The following is a 25,607-nucleotide window of genomic DNA, read 5'->3' as shown; positions in this document are numbered from 1 at the left end:
ATTAATGTAGTGCTTCAATAATATACATGGTTCCCTTCTAGCTGTTTATGCTCCTTTTAACAAAAGGACTAGAAATGGATTAAATTTGAAGTGGCAACGGTTTTGAGTCTGAATAACTTTTAGAAGACAAAGGTCAGACTCCAAAATGTTCTTCAAACAGAACCATCATTATTGACTTTGAGAGGGTGTCCACACCATGTGGCATCATGTTGGTACATCCCAGTTCCACCCAAGTGAGGCATTATGTCCCTGTAGCAGCATGACACGTGGGAACAGCCTGTTCCTTCCCAGCAGTTTAGTAACACCTGATGCAAGAGCTCAAGGATGCTCTTGCCTTCTTCTGTCTACTTCCAGAGCTGGTTTACTCACAGCTGCATTTCTCAATGGAGTTGACAGTCATAATCACAACCAAAAAAAACCATAAAGATGGCCATACTGTCTCAGATAAAAGAAGTCCAGAAATGATAAGTGGTAAATATCAGGGAAAGAGTGCAAAAATAAAATTGTATGTCCTCCTGTATTGTCCATATGTCCTCCTATATTATCCAGCAATAAGTTGCTTAAAGACTTAGTCCACCAAAGCTGGTATCTTTGTGTTTGATAACCTGTACTGTATAGATCTTTTCTTCAGTTAGCTTCCCTAATCATTCATGAGTCTATCATCTACCCCAGCTCTTCAACATAACAGAAATTTTCTGAAGTTTGCATCTGGCATGTTTGATCCAAAGTTGCTAATATTTCAGATCACATTCCAGGTTTGTCATTCTGCCGTTAACCTCCTAATGGCACAGATAATGACTTTAGGCACACAGTGTCCACAGGGGCTTGGCAGGCATGATATTCTAATTTTGATATCCTAATGTCCCCGTTTCAATACAGCATGCTCTGGAGGTAGCATCTGAAATGGCGTCAAAGCTGGAGAAATCTGTCGAGGAAATGAGAGGGAGAAAGGCAGTGCCTCCATTACAGGTTATACATTTGCCCCAAATGAAGATGTCACCTAAACTGAGTAGTCTCAGCTAGGGAGTACCTCTGCACATCAAGGGCTTCCCAGTTTCCCTCCTGCTTTGCCAAATACCATTTTTAATGTGGGCAGGCACATGTTTCCTACATGTTTGGTTGCTCAACATGTAGAAGCTGCGGAAGAGCTACAAGAGGTGCAAAGATATTCCCATGCCTCATGGTATCTGCAATTATTTCAACTAGATTAGAAAATGATTTAAAAAACCTTCTGTATATTTACATTCTAAAATATTCCCTTCTGATTTAGGGCTACGAATGGACAGTGATCTGCCAGGTTGTTGTGTTTAGGAAGTCATGAATTACTGAAAAGTGCCTCTTGGAGTGGGGGAACGCTCTCAGCCACATAGTACATTTTCACATAGCTTCCATGGGAAGAAAAGGTCTAAAATAAAATAAAGCATTTTATTTTAATAACTCATTTCCCAACCCTGTTATTGATAGCACACAGAAATGCTTCTAAGCAATTTACGATTCTATTTGAGCATAGGGAGTTTGGAAAAGCCCATCCTTCTGTGGCACCCTGCCTTAGAGTCACACAGCCTTGAAACAAAAAAATCCCAGTATTAGCTTGGCCCCTCGATAGCTGCACGTTTCTTCCTTGTGGATGGATGCTCATTACTGCTCTGTCCAGTGTAGCTTTAAATGAGCCAAGTTGATGGGGCTTCTGCCATCTCAATAACTCGGTTATTTCACTAAGATATATCACTCCTTGATATTCAGCCAAGTTTCTTACCCATCATTTCACAGTTCCATTACTCCTACTTATATTCCCATTTATTATTGTAAATAATTTCTCTTTCAATTATTGTAATGATTATGCCACCCTATTACACATCAGTTAAGCAACTTCTCTCTCTGTCTATCCAAAAAATGTTAACACATTAGCAAATGATTTTAAAGCTCTGTATCTAAGGAGTGGGGAATGCAATTCCTGCTTCTGTCCTGATACAAACCTGTAACCTAAAGAGAAAGGCTGATATAGAGGTATGGAACTGAAGCATTCCCCTTTGGTCATGAAAGGTATGTGGTGGGAAATTGTGTTTGAAATGAGGTGTGCGTTAGGTATCATGAGTGGAAGCATTGTACAAAAAGGTCGTGGGCTCAGTTAAGATACTACATGAGCATCCCACAGGAATAAAAAAATACCAAAATCTGCAGATTGTACAGAGCGAAGCAAGAGAAGACAAAAAGCTAAAAGAAACTTCTCCTAGGGACTATGAAGTAATAGGTTGAGAGGATGAGTGGAACATGAGGTCTTGGGCCTCAGGAGCTACATCAACTGTAAGTGATCTGTAGACACAGGCTCAGGTGAGAACATTACACAGGAAAGAAAAGGAACAGTCAAAATTAGTCAAAGAGAACTGAAGGAAATAGTAATCCTCACCCATCTCTATATGGTTACAAAGATGAGCAAATAAAGCTCAATAAACTATCAAAACTGCTTCTGACATCAACAGCAGGACATCCATCAAACAATATAACCCAAGGAAATCCATCTGTTCCACCACAAAGCCTGTAGGTTAGCTTACTGGGAGACAGCAGACCCTAAGATCAAAACATCGTAGGCTGAGCTGCTATGGATGGGTGGTGATCAGTTGTCTCTTTGCACTCTTTCCACCCACACACGTCCTGGGGATGGCTCGCTGAAGGGCTGTCACATGAAAAGCAAGGGAAGGTCTGAAGATGGGGAACGTTGCCAGCAGCAAAATGGTAGGAGTGTTATCTACGCAAACAGGCATGTACGTAAACATACTCCTGCCTTTCACAGAGATGCTTACCTTTTTTTACTTCCCCGTTAACAACGGCAAAGAGAAGGAAAAATGCACAATGGCGAAAAGCAAGGATGAGAGCAGACTCGAAAATGGAATTTGTAACTTTTTTAATTTCCAAAATTTAAATGAAAAGCAAAACTCATCAAAATTTAACTTAATTTAAAAATATTGCTTCTAATAATTTCTTTGGCAGATTTTGTTGGAAAATTGAAAAATGGCATGAAAATCAAAAGACTGGAAGATATTTCTTCTTCGATAGTAAAATTTTCCTACTGAAGCAGTCACTTCCAATGTATAGGTTGATTTGTAGGATTTCACAATAATACTTCATTTTGTAACTTCTATAGCGGTATTTTCAATTATTTTTATTCTGACATACTGAGCTCACATTACATCCGAGGTGGTTAGCTATTCATCAAATAACTGAAATACCTGACTTCTAATGATAACACTCCCCTTTGGCATGCCTCTTGCTAATATATTTCTTTAGAAATATTTATCTTGTAATCTTTTCATTCTTTTGACCAAAGGAAGTGGCTGAAAATCAAAGCAGAATGTGTCATATTTTACAGTGTAAGCACAATCAATTTGTGTATGTTTGAGCATAGATGTGAAATAGCATTAATTGTACTAGCTAAAATCCAGAGAGAGCACTTCCTTTTATAGCAAAGTACCATCTAAATTAAACAAACGTGAAAGCCTGGTAAAGCAAAAGTATAGCCCTCATTACTAGTTATGGCACATTATAAATATAAAAGCTTTTCATGTCATAAATTGTAGATCTTTAAATATGAAGAACTAGCTTAAAACTAAATATGCAGAAAATCCTTTTAAGGCAAAATATGAAAAGGGAAATACTTGTTGATTGGTGAACTGTATATATCATTCATATTATTTTACATTTTAACTTAGAAAAAATATACTTGAGGCTTCTCAAACATTTATGCTAATCTATCCATCAATATTATCGCAGGGGAAATGACATCATTTCCTGCACAATGACAAAGTCCCTCAGCTTGCACAGCTTAGCATTTGTGGTGGGTTATAATGGCATTCATCATAGTAGCCACAACTAAGTCCTGGGCATGAGCAGCCCTCCCAGAGGTGTTGTTCTTTCTGTTCTTTTTAATGATCTGTAGAAGAAGTTTATATGTCCTCAAGCATCCAGTAGCTGTTGAACATAACCCAACAGCTTCGCTCCCTGAGAACAGCGCAGCCAGTCCCCAGTGATGAGCGCTCTGAAACCAGAGGACTTCCTCCAGCATCACCCGGCACTTCTAGGGTCACAACTAGCTCAAAAGAGTTCTCACTAGCAAGGAAAGAGGGAGCCTGGAGGGACATGTCAACAAATTAAATTATTTAGTGGCAAAACTGTGGTGGAAAAACTTTAGGAGCAGCCACAATAATACCTGAATTAATAAAAAGATGAAGTGTAGCTTGGTGAATACTAAGTGTATTGTGTTAGTTAATCTAACGCTACTAGTAGCATTTTGTGATTCCTTGATTAAGCACACAACTTGATCTGTGACTTCATGATGGGACAAGAACTTGATGCACTCATTGAAAAACAACCCAAACACATAGATGGGGACGGAAAAACTTTCCACTCAGTACATCCATTGCTACAGACCATTAGGGCATCAGGATGGAGAAGTGCACTGTGAAAGGCAATTTAGACACAAGCAGTGGTGCCTGGTTCACAGAGAACACGCAGAGCTCCCCTGTGCAAGAGCTCCAGTAACCCTACTTCATGCTTTTAGTGCCACAAGCAATTTCTCAAATGTTTTCCAAAGAATCATTACCACAATTACAGTTGTATAAACATCACAAAAGTTTACCTGACTACATTCAATTATCCATTCAAGTAATTCAAAGGCAGCTGAAAGCTTCAATTTAGACACATTGCAGATTTATTATATGCTATGCAATCTATGCCATGACTTAATTGAAGGACTCTAAGTGACTTCCAGGAGAGTTGGATTGGGTCCGCTGTCAATGCTTATTAAGCAGTAAACAGCTCCTGTAACTGCAATGATATATATGCATATGCTCATACAGTCTTATTTACCAGATACAGCTGATCAGTGTGGGTACAGCCATTCTGGTGCATTATTTTCCATCAAGCTCTCTAAATACCTTTCCTTCTAAGCTCCCCCTTTGAAGGAATCTGTGGAATGTGATTCTCATAAAATATCCTGTCTCCTCTGTCTCTCCTGTGAAGAGAGACACAGAGGCTGGAAGCAAGGGCAGGTAGCCTGGGAGAAATTGTCCGAGTAGCCAGGGATCAGGTTAGGAAAGCAAAAGCCCCGATAGAATTAAATCTGGCCAGGGATGTCCAGGGCAACAAGAAAAGCTTCTATAGATACATCAGTAATAGAAAGAAGACTAGGGAAAATGTGGGCCCTTTCTGGAAGGATACAGGAGACCTGGTTAGCCAGCATATGGAGAAGGCTGAGGTACTCAATGACCTTTTTGTCTCAGTCTTCACCAGCAAGTGCTCTAGCCATACCACCCAAGTCACAGAAGGGAAAGGCAGGGACTGGAAGAATGACGAATCACCCACTGTAGGAGAAGATCAGATTCTGGAACATCTAAGGAACAGAAAGGTGCACGAGTCCATGGGACCTGATGAGCTGCATCCACAGGTCCTGATGGAACTGACGAATAAAGTTGCTAAGCCACTCTCCATCCATTTAAGTCATGGCAGTCTGGTGAAGTTCCCACTGACTGTAAAAGAGGAAACATAACCCGCATTTTTAAAAAGGGAAAAAAAAAGGAAGGCCCGGGGAACTACTGACTGGTCAGTCTCACCTCTGTGTCGGGCAAGATCACGGAGCAGATCCTCTTGGAAACTGTGCTAAAGCACATGGAAAATAAGGAGGGGACTGGTGACAGCTAACATGATTTCACTAAGGGCAAATCATGCCTGACAAATCTGGTGGCCTTCTATGGTGGGGTTACAGACTTGGTGGATGAGGGAAGAGCAGCTGATGTCATCTGCCTGGACTTGTGCAAACCATTTTACACTGTCCCACATGACATCCTTGTCTCTTTGGAATTGTTGTGGGGGAGAAGCTCAACATGAGCCGGAAATGTGCACTAGCAGCCCAGAAGGCCAACCGTGTCCTGGGCTGCATCAAAAGAGGCTTGACCAGCAGGTCGAGGGAGGGGATCCTGCCCCTCTACTCCGCTCTTGTGAGACCCCACCTGCAGTACTGCGTCCAGCTCTGGGGGCCCCAGTACAACAGAGACATCGAGCTGTTGGAGCGAGTCCAGAGGAGGCCACGAAGCTGATCAGAGGGCTGGAGCACCTCTCCTATGAGGACAGGCTGAGAGAGTTGGGGTTGTTCAGCCTGGAGAAGAGAAGGCTCCAGCGACACCTCATGACAAGCCTTCCAGTACCTAGAGGGGCCTACAAGAAATCTGGAGAGAGACTGTTTACAAGGGCATGGAGTGACAGGACAAGGGGGAACGGCCATGGCAGGGGGGGTTGGAACTAGATGATCTAGGTCCTTTCCAGCCCAGGCCATTCTATGATTCTATGATTCTATGATTCTATGATACTATGTCCAAATGGAGCTAGTACTTGATATTAAAAGAGATTATCTAGTTTTTATGCTCTCCTTAGTTCTAATCAATCTTAGCAACAGCATCTGTGCAGTGTGCTTAGGATTTATGTACTTGATTAGAAAACAAGATGAGACAGAACCATTCAAAATCTTATCATTTTATGGCCAACTTCACTAAGTTTTTCAAGATGAAAGATAAAGTAAAATGTGTTTTCTAGCAGAGAAAAGCAATTGGAGTTTAAATTCTTTCTGCGTTTTAAGCTACATAGTTTTCTATGGCTTTTATTCTAAAGGGTAATAAAATGCAGATATATACATGCTAAAAAAAATCTTGGTTCTTTAGCCATTTGTTCCTCTGTATAGAAAACATTAACAGACTGAAAAAAATATTGACATTTGCATGCTTAAAAAAATCCTGTTGTTTAGTTATTTTATAAATTCCTTTTTATATTTTCTTTTTTTATTGTAGAAAAGAATAACACTTATTATTGTAAGCTTATAGATTAATTTCCATTGTACTTAATTGCTTACAAATGCTGTGCCTTAAAAGGAAGTAGAATAATCCATCGTTTTTAAAGATGGCAGATGTTGGCTTGTGAGGAGAAAAATCCAGAAGTATACAGCTACCGTTTTCTTTACTTTTGTACATAAAATAGAGTGAGAATGGGACAAGCTTATGGAGTGAGAAAAGAAAGAGCAAGCAAAGGAGGATCCTCTCGCAGGTCCCTGTTGTGGAAACCCAAAGGGCTGCAGGCAGGAGGAGCTTTACCTGGGTCCTGCAGAGGGGAGACGCTTGCAAAGTTAATAAAATTATTCTGCCCGTGGCCTCACTCACATGGAGCAAGGACTTTTTGTACAGAGAAGAATGGAAGTCCCAAACTGTTCAACACACTGCACTCTGCTGATTGCATTTAGAAAGTCGTGCTTACAGGGAAGTTGTTGGGGGGGCAGGGGAAACCAACTTCATTTTAACAGGTTTTCAGTGGAATCCCTGTTTTTCACATGAAGTATTCACCTAGCCACAGCCAGCCTTGTAAAAGTTAGCGATTAGTCACAGAAGAGGTTATTTGAGCACTGATTTTCCTTTGAAGAATACCACGCTGTAAAGCATCCGGTTAGAACCAAAACATATTTATTAAGGCCTGGAGGCAGGGACTTTTTCCCATTCGCTTTTTTATCAAATGTTTATCCTTTTCATCCATGCCCGTTGCCGTAGCAGCGGCTGGGAGACAGCTGCCCGCTTTTCACATGAATTCTTATGCACTTCCAGCTAACAACTGCAACGGCGTTCCCTTGCTTACGATGCCGGGGAAACGTTTCCCCACGTGTTGATTTTTCCCTCCTTCAAGGCCGGCCGCCACGCTGGCCTAATTAAGGAGCACTGTTGTCTGAGTACCAACACGCAGCCGTCACAGCTGGATGCTCCAGGTCTCTAAATCCTCTTTTTTCTTCTTCGTTGCTGTTTAGGCGCTACGATAACTATAAAATCGGCACCTTCCTTTTGTGCCGGAGCGCGTCGCGGGCGTTTGAAGTGCACGTTCGGCAGTGGGACTGCGGAGGTCTCCGCTCCGCCACCGCCTGCAATTGCGGCGTAGCTGCGCGAGAAGGGGGTGACACCGTGGTGCTGGACACCTGCAATGGCCATTTTCGGGAGAGCAGACCCCAGCTGACCGTCAAAAGCACTGAGGCATCGCCACATGTCAAAATCCTAAAGTCCTACGGAGGGAGAAAAATAACAGTACGTGGATATTTGAGTACTCTCGTTGTAGTTCTTTAAAAATGGGAGTTTAATATTTCTGAATTATTAATGAAGTTGCTACAAAAATATCTATCTGAAGCCATAAGAGCGCCTGCAGCAAAATGTACCCAAAAACAAGATGCAGGGAAGAAGCTGGTTAAAGTGTTAGTTTAACCAACTGTAAAACAAAACAAAACAAATATCGCCGGAATTTTCTCGGAGACCTAGCGGAGAGCCAATATTGTTACTTACTCTCTGCAGTACGGCAATCCGCTCTCAGCTTGTTTATGCTAGACACTACCCAACCGCATCACATGAAGGAAATTTCTTTGCAGAGCTTACAATATAAATATTCAAGGAAAGATCACAGGTAGCAGAATAATGTAGTTTTAGAGTGGAGCAGTAAGGCAATATTAGTCAGATCCACATAGCCCCCAAGAGCCATGAAAATGAGCTGCAAATGTGCAACATTTGTTATAAATTAAAGTGTTTGCCTAAAAAAATATATGGCCACAACATACCTTGCATGAGTATCACTTACCCACACTAATCCAGTGAAATCACTGGAAGAGCAGACTGCACCAGGGGCTTTGGTGAGAAGAGCCACAAATTATGGCCAAGAAGATAATTTTATCCTAGAGTTGTATCATCAAGTTTTATTGCCAGGAAACGTTTTGGGTGAAGATAGGTCCACAATAGAGCCAGAATGATGCAGGCAGTGCCTGTGCTTGGCTCTCCTTGTGATCTCACTTGGAATAGATCTTAGTAAGGTAGTAATTGAAAGACTGTTAATTACAGAATAGAGAAAAAGCAGGAAGTGAGCTGTCATTTCATTTTGCAACTGAATGCAATATAATTACTGTTTTGTTACTAGAATAATCTTAGCAAGGAGTCCCGATTCTCATTTACACCTCCTGTAAGTCTCGATGAAACAAATCAGCACACCCCCAGGGACACAAACATGAATCCTGCCCTGATCTGACCGGGAAACTGTAGGAACTGTGCAGCAATGGACACGGTCCGTGATCACGGGGTTGTGCACGGTGCATCCCAGTTTGCTCGGCAGTTGCCCATCGCCAGCCTCGTGCAGCGCAGGAGCTGGATCCTCCGTGCCGTTCAAGGCTGATGCTTTGAATGGGGTTAAGTCACTCTCTTTTTCTGTGCAAGGTAGCAGCCGATCACTATATATCTCTGCAAACTGTGGTCTCAAAAAAGCTTCTTCAGTGTCTCAATCAGCAGCGTTAAGTCCAGATGGGTTACAGAAAACCTGGGCAGCTGTTAGGTCCTTAGTGGCAGATGAAAAGGAGAAGAAAGGGTTACAGCCCTTCGAATTCCTGAAATAAATCCACACCTGGAAATATTGTTCCTGACAGCACAGAAGACTGAAGCAGCTCATGCAGTCCTGACTGCAAGGATTTTATAGGAAATGCTTCTCCCTGCAGTAAAGCATGCGATTAGAGGGCACACGTTAATCTGAAGAAGGAAATCAAATCCTACCCAGCACTGTATCAACTGTAGTTCTCCTGCTCTACCTATTAAACCACCAAGAAAAAATTAACTCATCAGGTCATTTGAGCTGTCTGTTGGTGAATCTTTTTTTTTTTTTTTTTTTTTTTATTAAACTTCCCTTGGGAAGCGAGACATATAGCCAAGGTGGAGGTACAGACAAGACTTTCTGATGCATTCAAAGAACTGGTTTTATGTGATGACTGCCATTATTCACCAAGGCCAATAATTTTTGACAAAAGGATGCTTTAAATGCCCTGATCAAAACACAGAGGGACTGAGTTCAAAATATAGTGTCCCTGACTGTTATTGCAATCAGTGGCACTTTACTGCTCCGCTCAGCTGGAGGAGGAGATCACTCACGGAGAGCTCCTCAGAAAGTATTCTCACGCCTGAAATGATGACTGGGAAGCTAAAATGGGCAAGGTTATTATTTAGTGCAGCCAAAATGTAAACTCTGGATTGCAGCACAGAAATACTAATATAAGCTAGTTGCTTCTTCACACCTATATAAATAGGTTTGGTAGGGAGGAACTTATACAGGACCAAAAAAGAAAGAAAGAAAAGCAATGGACACTATTTGGCTGAATGAATTCTACTTAGGCAGGGGTCACTTAAAAAAAGGAAAATAATTCTTTTGAAATTTTTGTAATGGGATGTTTCCAACTATTTAATGTACTTTTTAAGATTAACTGAAAACATTTAATTTTGGATCCAAAAAAATATTAAGGTTACTTATCAGGATAGAGTGTTCTTGCTCCCACTCCTGGCACAGATCAGTTTCAAAATAATTTTCATTTTACCTGTAACAACAAAACAAACAAACAAAACCACATTTCAGTTGAACAGATTTTTTTATTATTACTATTATTTGGTTGGGACACCAATCTGAAAAATCCATTATCCACACAGTTACTTCTTTGTCTTAACCTCAAGATTTTTTTTTCTTTTAAAGGTCAATGTAAGCCTACCACAAGTTCTTTAATGAGAAAATTGCTTTATCCACTTTAAAACACAATCATTTTCTGGGTAATCCAGCCTTGGAAAATGAAACGATTTTTCAGAGGGAATAAAGCTGTTTTTCAGACTTGGCAGTTTATCTAAAAGAAATGATTTCCCAGGCCAAGACACAAGGGTGGCCTTATTGTCATGGACGTCACTTCAAAAATTATCTGGTAACTTACCAGTGGGAAAATTTCAATGGATGTAATTATTAATTTAAAAAGTACTTGTGCAGTTTCATATTTATGTAATGCTATCAGATATTAGTACCATAGAATCTGAAAGCAACCTAAATAATAGCACGAATAAATGTTTATAGTGTGTCTAAGTGATCTTAAATTACCCCCCATTGCCAACATCCTACTTTGATATTTTTGTTTATAGAAAGGGACATTTTTTGTTGCATAAAAAGCTTGGTAACGGCTTCAACCAACTGAGTTTTCTTCTGCCTCTTCAGATCCTGTTCCCTTCGGGAGCATTTGTGCGAGCCGACATGAGCGAGTGGGGAATGGGTTTGACGGTGAGGACGCCGGGCAGCGACTTCAACAGCACCAGAGGTTTGTGTGGCCTCTTTGATGGGATCGGTCACAACGACCTCAGCAATGTGCCCGAGGAAGACTTCATAGAGGAGTGGAGGTACAAAACAAGAGAAGATCCCGGCCCAGGAGGTGCTCCATAGCACTGTTTCAAGGGTGTTGATAGGTTTAGTTCATTACGTACTCCCCTAATGACCTGACAAGAGATCTGCTTAATCTAGTGAGGGAAGCCTGGAGACCCATCACCATCCAAATAGCACGGGGGCTTAATTTTCAGCCAGCACAGTACACGTAAGCAGTTACTGAGACAGAAGTTTTATATTCAGAAGTGATGTCATGTTAACAGCTGTGTTAAGATCCCACTCAGCTGTTAAAAAAATACATTTCTCACCCACGCTAGAAAACGTAGATGACTGACAATAGGGATTAATTAAGGGTTTGGTATTTCCCTTGTTCTTTTATTCCCGAACACTAATTACAATGTGTGAGTATAGATTAAACGTTGCGATTTGACAAAGTGTGGTAATATATGTTCCATGCTAAAACTTAGTATCTAGTCTACTAATGATGACAATGAGCTCTAAAAACTTGCACCTTATGAGGCAGGTGGTCTGGAACCAAAGCCAGGAATCTGGTGCTCTGACATGTCCCTATCCCTATCCCTATCCCTATCCCTATCCCTATCCCTATCCCTATCTCACATTTTAATTCCTGTTGCTGAACTCTAAATGTGCCTAATAGATGTTCCCAAAACCAAAATGGGTTTGGTTGACTGTCTAGTTTTGTTTCTGAAATATGTTTTACAAATAAAGAAAAATAAGGTGAACCACCTTAACATACTACTTAATCTGTACATGAGAACTTAGCACAATCCTATAGGATTTTAGACCTATTGCATTTCAGAAAATTAACAAGCACCTCTGCAATACTCTAGTTATATTTAATGGGCTTAAATAATGGCTATTTAATGGCAATTTTGACCTGTCATTACAAATTGTACTATTTAGAAGTCAACTGCCATCTTTAACGTCTTAATATTGTGAGGATCAGTCAGAGCTTGCTTGTGGGAAGGCAAATGTAGAAATAGTTTGGTGCAAGAACGACCAACTGCTGACTACCCAAAGAGGGGCTAACAAGATTCTTAGAAGGACCTGTTCCACACAAGTTTGCTGAAAGATCAGAAGCCAAAGCACAGTAAATACTTATAAAGCAGTGAAGAGTTTTTTAGCACTTAGCACATATGATGGAGATACTTCAGGAAAGGGAGAAGAAGCTCCTGCTAAGTGAGAAGGGCAAGGGGGATGATGAGTTTCACCTTGCAGTACTCCCAGGGATGGATTCTCAAGGACCCTTCAGAACCTGGTTAAAAACTAACTAAACCAATGGAAAGTCTAAGGTCACCTCCAGAAGAGACTGGATCGGTCTCTGTTCCACCCACAGAGAAATGATGCAGTAAAAAACAAAACCTGGAGGGTGATTTTTTCAGCTGCTGTTTTTAATTTCACTTTAAATAACACTGAAAGCATGTTAGGTTTTCTCCAGCACCTGAAGCTAGTCTGAGTGCTCACTATCTGGCAGATGTTCAGCTCTTTCCCTGGCTCCCACCTCTCAAGCAGCTGCAGGGATCTGAATGGCACAGATCTGTTCTGAACATCAGCTTTCCAGTGCCACTTTTAAACAATAAAACAACATTAGACCATCACAGCCCTTAAACAGCATCCAGACAAAGAAGAGCTGAATTTTAAAACATATATTTTAAGCAGGTAAAATAAATTTTTCAAATTGCTTTTCAAATCTTTTAAGAAATCAGCAGCAATGCTATTAATTTTGGACTCTCTCTCTATAATAGCATCCAACTCAGTTTGAAAAGCTTGTCTTTACTTCTTCCTTGATTATAATGGCAGCTAAGAGGAATGATAGCCTAGTCATCGTATGCGGGGGACAGAAGGCACATCCCAGCTCACTGAGGTGCTGTCAGGATGTGTTTGCCTGTGAGGAAGAATGGCTTCTCAGTTGCTCCAGCCTTTCCACACCATATACCCCATCCTGTTGAACAGAGCTGACCAAAAGAAGGTATTTGGTTTCACATAGGAATAACAAAGCAATTTGTTTCAATAAAATACCAAGGTCAAAGATTTCAATTTTTCCGAATTTTTCATTTTTGTTTTATATTTCTGTCCTGACCCTGGACCAGCTTATATGATTTCTATTTATTTATTAAATATGCACTATTTACCTAAAGTTTCTAAGTTTTGTAGTGTTCCCTCAAAGAAAAAGCTAGCTCTGCTACCTTAATTTAGGTTTACAGTTAGTTCATGACACGAGTCTGGGCAGCTTCAGCTGCAGGTAACACCACCATGCAGAGCTGGAGAGACAGCAACGTGCAGGACACCCACTCGAACACCGAAGCTGCCTTCCTCAACGGACTAGAGGTCGTTTCAGTACTCTCTCAGTCACCCAATATTGTTTATTGTCCTAGACTGTAGGAAAGCACAGAATAGCTTGTGCATTTCTGCAAGCACAAAGCCGTCCTGTCGTATCACGTCGTATTCTGCTGCGCCCGCACATTGGGTAAAATGGTTTTGTAAATGTCTGGGCTCCTGTTTCAGAAAGAGAAATGGGTTCATTTTGCCTGTGTCACGGTGATGTTTTATTTAAAAGTAGTATTGTATCGATAAAAATAATAATATTATATATGCCATTTTCAATGTATATTGGAAAAAATTGGATAAAGGCACTTGAGCTACCTACAACAGTGTCTAGTGTCTGGCTCCAAAATGTGGGCAAATGCTTACACTTTCCTGAAATCTCTACATTCTGGCTGCAAGAAAAAAATAATGCCAAAATAATTTAAATTTTTGGTGATATTTCAAATTTGTCTGGAAACAAAGTGATGCCAACTGTTGGGATAAGAAGCATATCTTTTTCTATGAAGCTCCAGGCTTCCTCTTGTGCTGCAAAATGAGATCAATAAGAGATCTTGTGCTCATGAAATTTCCAAAGAAACTTTAATCATGGCTGTTTATTCAAACTGAACTCTCTATAAGTTCATCCATCATTAAAGCTGGACTAAATTAAAAAGGGGGGGAAAAAAATCACCTTACCTTATGTGATAGCCTAGCCCTATGATCAATAGAAAACTGCTTTGTGTCAAAGGAAAAGCTCAAAGAAAGCTCCATTAGAAGAAAAGAATGAAATGAGGCATGCATTTAAAAAAAAAAAAATTTAAAGGAAAAAACATTTAAAAGAAAAACCTTAGTGATCCAAGTCTTAGAGGAAACAGCTGGTAAGGAGAGCACAGGCAAATAGACAAAGATGATTTTCATAATAAAGCATTTGAAACAAATACGTCTTTTTTATCATTCTCCAAGCTGTATCTGAGTCACACCAGGGACAAAGCCAAGGCCTTGTTTCATGTGCAAGATGCAAAGGGTAACCTGCACCTTAGAAAAAGTTCTACAAAGAGAAGTCAAGCAGTTAGGCAACGCGCCAGCAAAGCACTTAAGCATCTGTTACTAAAAAGTCTCAATGTAGTGCTAAAAAATGTGCAGGACAACTCAAGAAGGGCAGTGCAAAAGTGACTAAAGAAAACAGAGATTAAACTTGAGCATTTTCTTAAGTACTTTGGCTGATTGGGAATTTATACATTCCCTAGCCTCAGGGAAAAAAGTTTACTTGGTATTGTAGACTAATTTGTTGAAAGTTTCCTCCCTCTAATCTCTTTCTATTTTTAAATCAGAATACCTCCAGGGAAGAGTTTATTTGACAAGACTCCAGCACCTTCTGAGGGGATGCAAAGGAAGAATTATTGCAGATGTCAGAAGGAGAGCATTAAGTCCCGGCCCATGGTAAACACATTGAATGCCTTCCAGACTCCTTTCCCTCAATCTTCTGGTTGCCATTATGATCATGTGGATTACACCTCTGCAATCCCATATCTAGATGTTACGTCAGAGTTTGTCACTCACTCAGAAATAGAGTCTACTTTAAGAAAAGATGAAAAAATGTCAACCAAGTCTTTTGATCAAAGCTATCTACCTAAATCAGTCCAAAAGCGAGGTAGCTCCGAGGATCGATTAAAACCCCTCGCACACAGTGTTTCCATGAAAAAGACCAGTTCCATTAACTCTAACAAACCAACAGAAGACTTAAGGAGAGAAAAAAGGCAAGGAGACTATTATGAATACTCATCCTTTCACCCATTGCATGGTTCAAGCCAGAGATACTCAGAGAGCTTTGCATATTTTTTCCCAGAGGATTACTTTGAAGGGATTCGGACAAAAGTTCCACTAGCATGGCCCACTCCTAATGGCCTAACTGCCACCAAGGCTCGTCAGATTTGCCACCAAATTCTTGCAAATTCCACCATTGGCTTAGTGTGTAAAGGGCTTCTTGGAAAACAGATGGATGAGGCAATTGATATATGCCTTTTAGATCTGCAGCTCAAAGATGACGTGGCTTGGGTGAGGGCACTGATAGCCCTTTTGGAAAATGAATGTGAAAGAAGAGTGCTAGGAAACAGAGTGTTTCACGTAGGAAACCAGCCATCTGCTACCCAGGAGGAAATCCTCACCGTCCTCCGGTGTCCTGTTTTCTGTAACGGCAATGGACAATGTACTGAACTGGGCTGCCAGTGCTTTGAAGACCACAGCTCCTATGATTGTAGCATTGCCAAAAGTAAGTAAAAAATTCTGTTTGTTCCTACCTTACCCATCTTTCCATGTTATTAGAGTTATTAGGTAGAACATCTGCACAGAGTTGTTTGCTCTTCAAACAGTGCTACCAGTAAGATATTTGATGAATTAGTAATCAGTTTTTGACCTTGAAGAGCCGATCAAAATATCTGGTTGGCTGGTCCTTCACTTTTTCGCCTCAGTAACTTTTTAAAAATGGATTTTACAAGCCCCTTAGCAAATTGGTTTTGCAGAAGTGATTTTCTTTACATCTGATCTATCACCAGCATGCTGACAAGCAAGCTTCTGACAAAAAAAGAGGATCCTGTTCACCTTGTGGTCAATATTCACGTTAACACTGTATAGATACTTCTTTTTTTTTTTTTCCCCCTGATCAACAGAGAATAAAATTTGAAAATTAATTTCAAACACTGTACTAGTAACAAAAAAAAGAAAAAAAAATTAAAAGTGACAAAATGAACAGGTAACATTGTCAAAGACATAAAATAGCTACAGGACATATTCAAACCTGCAGACCTGATTATACAAATATTTATGAATTACATTTACACAGGAGACTATCCCACTAGGTTTGTTTCTTCTTTACACCTCAATGGATAAGTTCAAGTCCAGTGTGAGCACTGACAGTGCCCAAAACTAAGCACATGCATAAATGTTAGCATTAATTTCAAAACGTAAGCCCTGTCTCAGCAAACCACGTAAGCTTATGCTTGAAGTTACAAAAAGGTACTTAAGGCTCAGCTGTGCAGTTGAGTTTCTGCAGCTTAAAAAGTAACAGTATTTCAGCTAAGCTGAAATGACAAGGTTTGCTCTCTTAACCCATCCCAAATGTGGGGGAAAGCCTTTTCCTACGATGCTTAGGACATTATTCTGTATTTAGGACAGGTAAAGCTCATATCTAGGGTCGGTCACCATGGCTTAGCTGAGACATCCGAATCTCCATCCATCCCCAGGAGCTCAGCGGCACATCTGATACCCCGACACATTTGCTAGCCGAGATAGGCTTACCCACGTGCTTCACAATAAATGCCTTCAGCATGCTGATTTATAAATGGTAAAATATATCCTGACACCTGTTTTTTGTTAATGGCAAGCTGAAATTTTCAGGATAATTTCCTAAATTTGGAGGAATTCATTCTCTTTTGCACAAAGAAAAACTGACACCAGTGACTGAAAAGCGAGTTGCGCAATTTTGCAGTAATTGTCCAATATACAATTCAATGTTTAACTTCATTTCTTTTTGATATGATTGGGTTAGGGAGGTTGCTTAGGCCAGATTTTTAAATTGTATTTTACTTTGCTATGGTTGAAATCCCTCAGATTAGAGGAAAATAACTTCAATATGACCTTTCGAGTAAAAGCTAATGGCACCTTGTCTTCTTGCTGCAACATCAAATATAAACAAGGACAGAGTACAGAGTGCTGCCTGAGATTGCACAGGGAGGTGAGAAGCGGAAAACAAACATACATCAGCTGTGGCAAACACACCGTAAGCCATTACCACTCCTCGATCCGGCTGCTTCGTCCGCCTCTCACTGCCTTTGCTTCACTTTTCGGTATGCGGTACTTCGTCCTTGCTTCAAATCACTTCTCTTTTGGGAGTCTGGTGTATTAGAGTTCACAGTTCATCAAATGATCCCCTCCAGTTTCCAAAGAGTCACAAGTATCCCGATTCCCCCCAGCAGACGCCTGTTCTCTCTGGTGCACCTGGAATCCTGCTCCACTGCCCCGGGGCTCCCAGGTGGTCTCCACTGTGTGAGACTCGCTCCATCAAGGCTGAGTTTTTAGCACGAGCATCCTCGTACTTCATGTTGTCCCTGGGGGAAGCGACCTGGGCATCGGACCCATAAAAGAGCTGCACTGTTGCAATTAGGAAAGTATAAATTCCCCATGCTGTTTTTACTGCTCCATTTGTTGGGAGTGAGTCGGTTAGTGTCTTGACAAAATTAACACTGACAGCAGTTTTCCTAACACAAGGCAGAAGACCCTTTTCCAAAATTCCCATGCAGTTTTCCCAACATTTGAACGATAATATTTGAGTTTAAAAGTGAATGGCCCTTGTTCTCTATCACACTGTATACAACCCACATTACCTTAGCTGCAGCTAGGGACTTGCATTTTTTTTTTAACTAATACCAGTAAAATATTTTCTGTGGGTGTAAACTTTAAGTACAAATATTACTTTTTATTTAAGAAAACCTACAGAACACATTAATAATAACTACTTGAGGAGAAAAATGCTTTCTAGCTAAGTAAAGGAAGCTCAGAAGAGAAAGCATTAAATGAAAATCTAGTAGAAATTGCCATTTTGAGCCACCAGTACTTCTTTTTCTCCTGAGAAAAAGGTAGTTGCATAACTCTCTGATGCACAAGTGTCCTGGTTTCAGCTAGGATAGAATGAGTTTTCTTCTTAGTAGCTGGTATAGGGCTGTGTTTTGGGTTTGGAATGAGAGTGGTGTTGATAACACACTGATGTTTTGGTTGTTGCTAAGTAGTGCTAATACCAAGTCAAGGACTTTTCAGCTTCTCATTCTGCCCTGCCAGCAAGGGGCTGGGGGTGCACAAGAAGCTGGGAAGGGTCACAGCCAGGACAGCTGACCCCAAGTGGCCAAAGGGATATTCCATGGCATATGGCGTCATGTTCAGTATACGCACTTGGGGGAAGCTGGTCGGGAGGGTGATTGCTACTCGGGGACGGGCTGGGCATCAGTCAATGGGTGGTGAGCAATTGCACTGTGCATCACTCATTTTGTGTATTCTTTTATCGTTATTATTATTATTATTTTATCTTCCTTTGCTGTCCTATTAAACTGTCTTTATCTTAACCCGTGAGGGTTACTTTTTTTGTTCAATTCTCCTTCACATCCCACTGCAGGGTGGCAGGGAGGAGTGAGCGGCTGCATGGTGCTAGCTGCCAGCTGGGGTTAAACCATGGCAGCAGGGCACGTCTTCCAAGGGTGCACCTGACCTGCGGAACATTTGCCATTCATTTTTCCACCATACTAGTGAGATGATATGATGCCCTCTCATCAACAGCTGTCCATCTCCAGAGGTGTAAGACAGCAGTCACACATGGTATATTCCACACTATGAATATACACTGGGAACTTAAACATTTGTACAGAAGAAAAATGAAAAAAATAATAAAATCAAAATGTCACAACAGACTTATTAAGGCTAATGGAATTAACTTGAATCACTAAAATCTTCTCTGTAAAACATAGATTTTATTTTTTTTTTCTAGTTGTAATCTATCATGCAGCACAGTTCATGGGGATAGACCCCTCAGCCCATGGAAACCTCTGAGCTGTTTTATGCATGAAAATTGGGATCTTAAAGAGGAACTGCTGTTTCCCCAATATCCTTGTAGACAATAAAACTACTTAGCAAATCATTGTATGTTCCTCATCCTAAAGAATATATTTAGTCAAAATATTTTGCAAACTATTTTTAATTAAAATGGAAAAAAAAGCAACTGCCTAAGCAAATATAACTTTAAAAAATTGCCTACAGACTAATAAAAAAGAATAAATCCATTAACATTTTTGAGAGTTTTTTTGTTAAAGAAGGGATCCTCTTTAATATAAAAATCTGGGGGTTGTTTGGCTGGATTTGTTTTGGTTTGTTGTTCTTTTCCCCCCAAAACGAAGACACTAAAAATAAAGAGGATCCATTTCCTGACCAAATTTACTGAAGACACCACAGTATCTCATTTACTTCAGAAAGTTTATGCTTGTCTTACAGCACCCCAAAGTCAGAGCTTTGGACCCTGGAAACTGAGCTGACTGTAGTGCTTTCGGAAAGCTGTGGTCAGCAGGGCAATTGAAAACACAAAGGTCTGAATCCAGTCCCCTGGAGTAACCTTCTCCAGCTTTAGGATCCCTTGGAGAAGTATTTGAAATTGTATTAGGTCCTCATAGGAGGGTCAGTGATTTAATCTGGATAATTTGGTTTCAATTCTTGATATCACACATAAAAGCATACTTGATAAAGAAGAAATTAAGAACAGGATGTGTATTCTGGTACTCATTGCTCCTCCTCTCCCAGATATCCTGATGCCAACTAGCACCAGACCGCTGAAACGCCAGTACGTGCTGGGAGGGTGATGGCTCAGCCAGCCACACCAGAGCCCAGCAGTGAGTGGGACCTGCCCGCCGGGTTAGTCCCTCCCTTCTACTGCTGGTACAGAGGTAACGGAAAGGAGAAGCATTTCAAGTTCAAGTTGACTTTGAGGAAAAATGGTGGTGGTGTGGGGGAATCCAGAAAAATTAAAGCAAAACCAAGCTAACAACCAGCACACTTGACTTGCAGAACCTTCTACTTTGTCTTTGGCATAACTGTAGAAAAAGTAAGAGAAGACTTTGCACAAGAAGTTGGTTTCAGCATCAGTTATGGAGAGGGAAAAGTACCGCCACAGTCTAGAGTGAATCAATGTGATGAACTGCAACGAGCTGTGTATTACACACTATTTATGAATTCGTTAATGAGTGATCTAGAATATTCTTTCTCTAAATACAAAAATACAGAAATCATGTATCTACAAAAGTGCCTGATCCTGGAAATGCAATGTAAAGCAGATCTCTATATCCAGCCAGAGGTCAGATCCCCTACAAGGAGAAATAAAATCTTAGGTCTGGCACGCCAATCACTCTGACATTATAATACTTAGAAAAGGTCAGCTAGTTAATTTGGTACAGACAAGCAAGATAAGTATTAATGTGAGCTTCAGCTTTAGCTGTTCTTGATTTTTGAGTTTAATTCACAACCTTTTTAAAGATATTTGCTTGTTTATGTGTTCCATAGGCAGAAATGTTCTACATAGACAGCATGTGATGTAACACCTATTTGCAGGGAAAAGGACTACCGTATCACACAATAATGATGTGCTGCTTAGATAGCAGCTCAAAAGACTGGAAGTCCTCAGAACTGAAGTCCTGTTGATGTCACTAAAGCCAGGATTTCTCACCAGAAAAGGCTATTAGAGATGAAGAATTAAGATCAATCTCAGAAATAAAGCTGTGTGTTCCAATGGGAACAGCTTGAGCCCCCTAACTGGCAGCTCCGACATCCTGACCTGGCAATCGGCACTGTGCAAGCACAGGCGGGATAAGCCTTTGGGCTTTTGTACTAATAAGCAGAGGTTCTGTAGGAAGGGAAGAAAAGGAGGAGAAATTAAGAACTGAATTAGGTTTCTGCAGGACATATAGAAATGCTGCCTCTTTCACTTTCTTTTAAAAAGACAGGACCACAGAAACAGAAGAAGGTGTGTTGATTTTGGAAATGCTAACACTTAAATGCCATTGTTAGGAAAAAGCTCTTTTCCAGGAGAAGCTACATGAGTAATGAAGGAGAAGGCAACTCCTTTTGCTGGCCATATATTTTCCCATTAGCTCCAAAACAAATCTCCATCTAATTTTCTCAGGCTGGAATTATATACATGAATTAAAACTCCCCCAAGATAAAGGAGGCCATCAACATAATTCAAATATCTTTTCCAAGGTCACCCAATCTCAGCTACACTGCCAATAGATAATAATGCACTCTTGCCACTGGTTTTGACCAGCATACACACACAAAAAAGATGGGTCTGCAGTATTTTTAGGGATCAGAATATAACCCATAACATATTTGGAATAATTTTAAATGAAAACATGTAGAAAGAGAGAAGATGAGAAGTGTGGCTTGCAGACAGGCTTACTCCTCTGCTCTGCCTGACTCCAACAGGAGCCGTCCAGGTGGCCAGAGCTATAATTATCCTCACATGAAAACTGCAATTTGGAGTTGAAAGGCACCTCTGAAATTTGGCAATGCTCCAGAAGCTTAGACTTTCTTAATGTTGCTTAACATTTCATAACCCCCCCCCAACACCTGTATAAGGTGCTTAAAATGTCATTACCACCTGTAATTAAATGCAGAATCCAATTACCGCAGATAGCAAATCAGGTTGGTGCTTACCGTTTATATATATTGACCATGTTGCTTATAAAAAAAAAAATCAGGACCGGTAAAGCACACATAGAAGGATGTAATATGCAGATTGTATGAAGCTCTAAAGAGCAATTACAAGATAAAAGGTAATGAGGAATAATAAGGACAAATTAGTTTCGGTGAAGTAATGACACTTGAAGTTTGAATTTCTATGTGGAAAATTCTGGGGAAAAAATAGCCAGCAAAGAAATCAAAGAGAGCAAAAATGATGGTGAGAAGGTGAGAAGTTAACGCTTACCTAACACACTTACGGATGTCCCATTTTCATAAAAATACTTTTCCGCAGCATTATTAAGAAGTTCTGTGAACGCAGCCGCGTTTTCAGAGCTGTGAACCACAACCACACAGGTCCCTCACGCGCATCTGCAGCAGCAGCTACATGAATTACACCCTGTTATTTTTAGAATGACCATACAGACCTTTCCAAATTTATCATACTGCATTGGGCTGAGTCTTGTACATGGGCTTTAATTAAATAATATTAAACAAAGCACCGACTAGATAAAAAAATAATTTCATTGAGTCACAGCATAGGGTCAGCTATTACAGTTCCTCAGGTGGGGTCTTCTGACCAAAAATGTCTCTCCCCTATGGAAGAATAAGCTCAGAGCCAGTCATACCAGTTGAAGATGAAATATGTATTGTAGAAATCTTGCTGTTTATATAATTGTGCTTTATTTTAAAGTTTAATTTCTGTTTTCAAGGCCAAAACATGAGGGAGACATTTAAAGGAAAGATTTAAATTGTTTTGCAACCCTCAGGTGAAAGGGGACAGAGTATTTCTGTTCTCTACGTCAAACATCCGCTTTGGAGATTTTGTACGTGAACATACTGACTTTGAAATAAATATGTTTCTCCCACTTCTATCAGTTCAGTGGCCTTTAAATTCCAGATCATCGTGCCATAAGGATTATTTAAGGGCTGTTACCCTGTCAAGTAAATGGATACTTTTTGGCACATGCAATACGTGTTTTGCTGACGTGGTATGTCGCAACAGCGCAGACGGAGCCATTAGGGTGTATTGGGTCAATAGAAGCCCTCCATGCATAAATTAGACTATACAAGTAAAAAATGCATACTAGACTTTTCAAAGAAAAACAATTAATTTCTTAAATCACCAGGATATCTACAAAGAAGCACACTACTCACTGTACGTAAAGGTGGTAGCGACCAGCCTGTGGTGCTGGTGTGACCAGACCTTCAAGGGAGAATTACCTTTTATATCACCATAAAGGCCTTAGAAATAAAGTTACCTGAGATTGTGGAATTTCTGTCTGATCCTCTCCAGAGGAATTGATCAAGTTTTAAAATTTGTTTAGATTAGTAAACAAAGAAAAAACACAACCAAACCTTTGACTAATATGGCAAAACACTTTATATGATAGTGAGGATGCAATACACTTTGAAAATTAATTGTATCAATTTTTCAACATTGGATTTCAAAAGGAGTCAAACATGCTTGTGAGAAGAGCAAACACCATACTACTATTAAACTATTCTTGCCAAAACAGAGTGCTATTACTACCAAAAAAAAAAAAAAAAGAAATTATTAAATGGAATTAATCTTTAAAAAGCTTTTTTTCCTTTTCAAATAATAAGCTGTTTGGCTTAATTCTCATCTTCATTATAATAATTCCACTGACTTTGGTGGACATAGTATTAGTGAAGTCACAATTACTATTACTTTGATAAAGTTTACATTACCAAGAAAAAATTAGGTCTCTTTTTACCAACACTCTTTTATTTTTCCTTTTTTCTCATATTAATTATTGCCTTTTCCATTCCACAATGTTGGTTTTTCTTATCTAGGCAACTGAGGGAGGTTTGAAAATTTCCTACGCCTATGCCCCCCACGTTCCCTCGACTATGTACTAGTTCACTTGACAACTGATGGACAGTAAGGCAGTGATGATATATTATAGTTTAGAAGGTAACTCATCTGTTTCTATCAAATACATTTTTCTTCAGTATTAATTTCTGTAAAGCAAGGACTACTTCATGCAGATCTCTATACACTGCTGCAATATAAAACACACTTTAATATGCTGCTTCCATTCCACTGGGATTGCGTTCTTTACATAGAGCTTAAAGATATTAAGAATATATTCCTATTTCCTTCAAGCTGACATTAAAGAAATTTCACTAAGATATCAGTACTTTGTAAAAAGAGGTTCTTGAAAATGAAAACCTTTATTTTGAGACCTGTTATCTCCACTTAATATCATTTTTTTTCCTCAGCTTACTGGATAATATTGGAGAATAGATTAAAAATAAATATGAAAATATGTATTATGCAATTCAAGATATTATTGGTTTCAGTTATTCTTTTTTTCCCTAGTTAAACCAATTTATGATTTAATACTGAATGCAAACTGGAAAAAAAAAATTAGAATGTTTATTTACAAAACAAACAGTTTCTTTCTCCCACAGAGGAGTGGTCCTCATCTGAGTGAGCTATGAATCCTAATAATAATGGCATCTTATACAAATAAAATTATTCTTTAGTATCTGCAGATCTGGGCCATAAAAATTTACATCAATATATTCTTTTCAGGCTAAAACCAAAAGTGGCAAGAGCAGTCATAATTACAAAGGCATAATGAGTAAATACCAAGGCTTTGAGATTACTCATCCAAACATAAATTTTTGAACATAGGACTTATCTGCTTTTGAAAACATCACTCTCGTGTTTTTAGAAGGAACAAACATCTCCAGCCACAAAACTTTTAGTAAGAAATACACCATTTACAAGAGAAATATAGTCAAGAATGAAAAGAAGCACAGAATTGTGAACCTAACCTACCATTGACGCATCCAGACTGACACCTATGTACTCTGGTTTGTATCGACAGAGACAGATTTCTCCCAGCCACATAAAACGCATTTGTGGGTAATTCTCAGGGACTGACAAGTGCTAGTCAAACTTCGTGCTAGTTTTGAAGCTCTTCTTCCTTTCATAGCAATTTTAGTTTGCTTTTTGATGGTGCAGATGCAATAAACGCATCTGAAAAGGCAAACATCAATACCAACCTTAATCTACTGGTTTAACTCCCAGTTCTTTCCATTCAAAGCACAGCCCTGGCTGAGCGGGAAGAGGTCTATTAGCTTGATAGTTACAAAGTCAATAGAAACCGAATTTTAAAAGGATATCAAATCCTCATGATAAGGGACATGGAAGGTTGCATGCTCAGTGATCCATACTATTCCCTGCAAATCAGATCAGGGAGATTAGTCTTTTCTGGTGATTAGTTTATTTGCTTTAATGCAAAGCAGTGAAAGCAGTTCAGTGAAACATGTAGCTAAACAAAACCATTTTCTGAAGTATATAGAATTAAATGCTAGAAAAGTTTACAAAAGTATAGGTCTGATTTAAACTGACCGAAGCCAGACACTCCAGATGCATGCCTATAACTCCTTTACATCATGCTATTTGCAGGCACAGTGGGAAATTTCAGCCTTAAATCTTGTTAAATTCAAAACAAAACAAAAAGCCCTGAACAAACAACCTTCTTCCCCCAATACTCACACACGCACACCTGATAAATAACAAATTCATGATAGTTTATGAGCTATAGAACTAAAATCTGCAAAACATTAAAAGATCTGATTTAAACTGACCAAAGCTAGAAATTCAGAGCAAACTTGTAACGCTTTTATATCAAGTTTTATGTTGTGTAAAGAACTCACATTCTACCAGTTCAGAATGTTCAACGGATTGTGAATAAAAAACCCCAAATGTAATAACAGATCTTATTCTAATTCAGTAACTGTAAAGATGG

General features: G+C 39.7%; 1 protein-coding gene across 4 annotated transcripts in view; it reads left to right on the top strand.

Moving 5' to 3' along the window:
* Window positions 1–25,607, top strand: part of LOC104639011 (von Willebrand factor D and EGF domain-containing protein) — a 186,380-nt gene that overhangs the window by 69,171 nt on the left and 91,602 nt on the right. For all 4 annotated transcript variants that reach the window (XR_012836185.1, XM_075757244.1, XM_075757245.1 and 1 more), the window contains exons 9-11: window positions 7,832–8,102; window positions 11,068–11,246; window positions 14,886–15,823. Coding sequence is in view for 3 of the 4 variants with exons in the window: in XM_075757244.1 (XP_075613359.1) it covers window positions 7,832–8,102; window positions 11,068–11,246; window positions 14,886–15,823 (1,388 nt within the window). In the remaining variant the exon portion in view is untranslated. The remainder of the gene's footprint in view (window positions 1–7,831; window positions 8,103–11,067; window positions 11,247–14,885; window positions 15,824–25,607) is intronic.

The sequence above is a fragment of the Balearica regulorum genome, chromosome 6, assembly GCF_011004875.1.
Source record: "Balearica regulorum gibbericeps isolate bBalReg1 chromosome 6, bBalReg1.pri, whole genome shotgun sequence".
Lineage (NCBI taxonomy): Eukaryota > Metazoa > Chordata > Aves > Gruiformes > Gruidae > Balearica > Balearica regulorum.
Note: the sequence above shows the minus strand (reverse complement) of the source record. Positions and strands in the feature narration are given on the sequence as shown.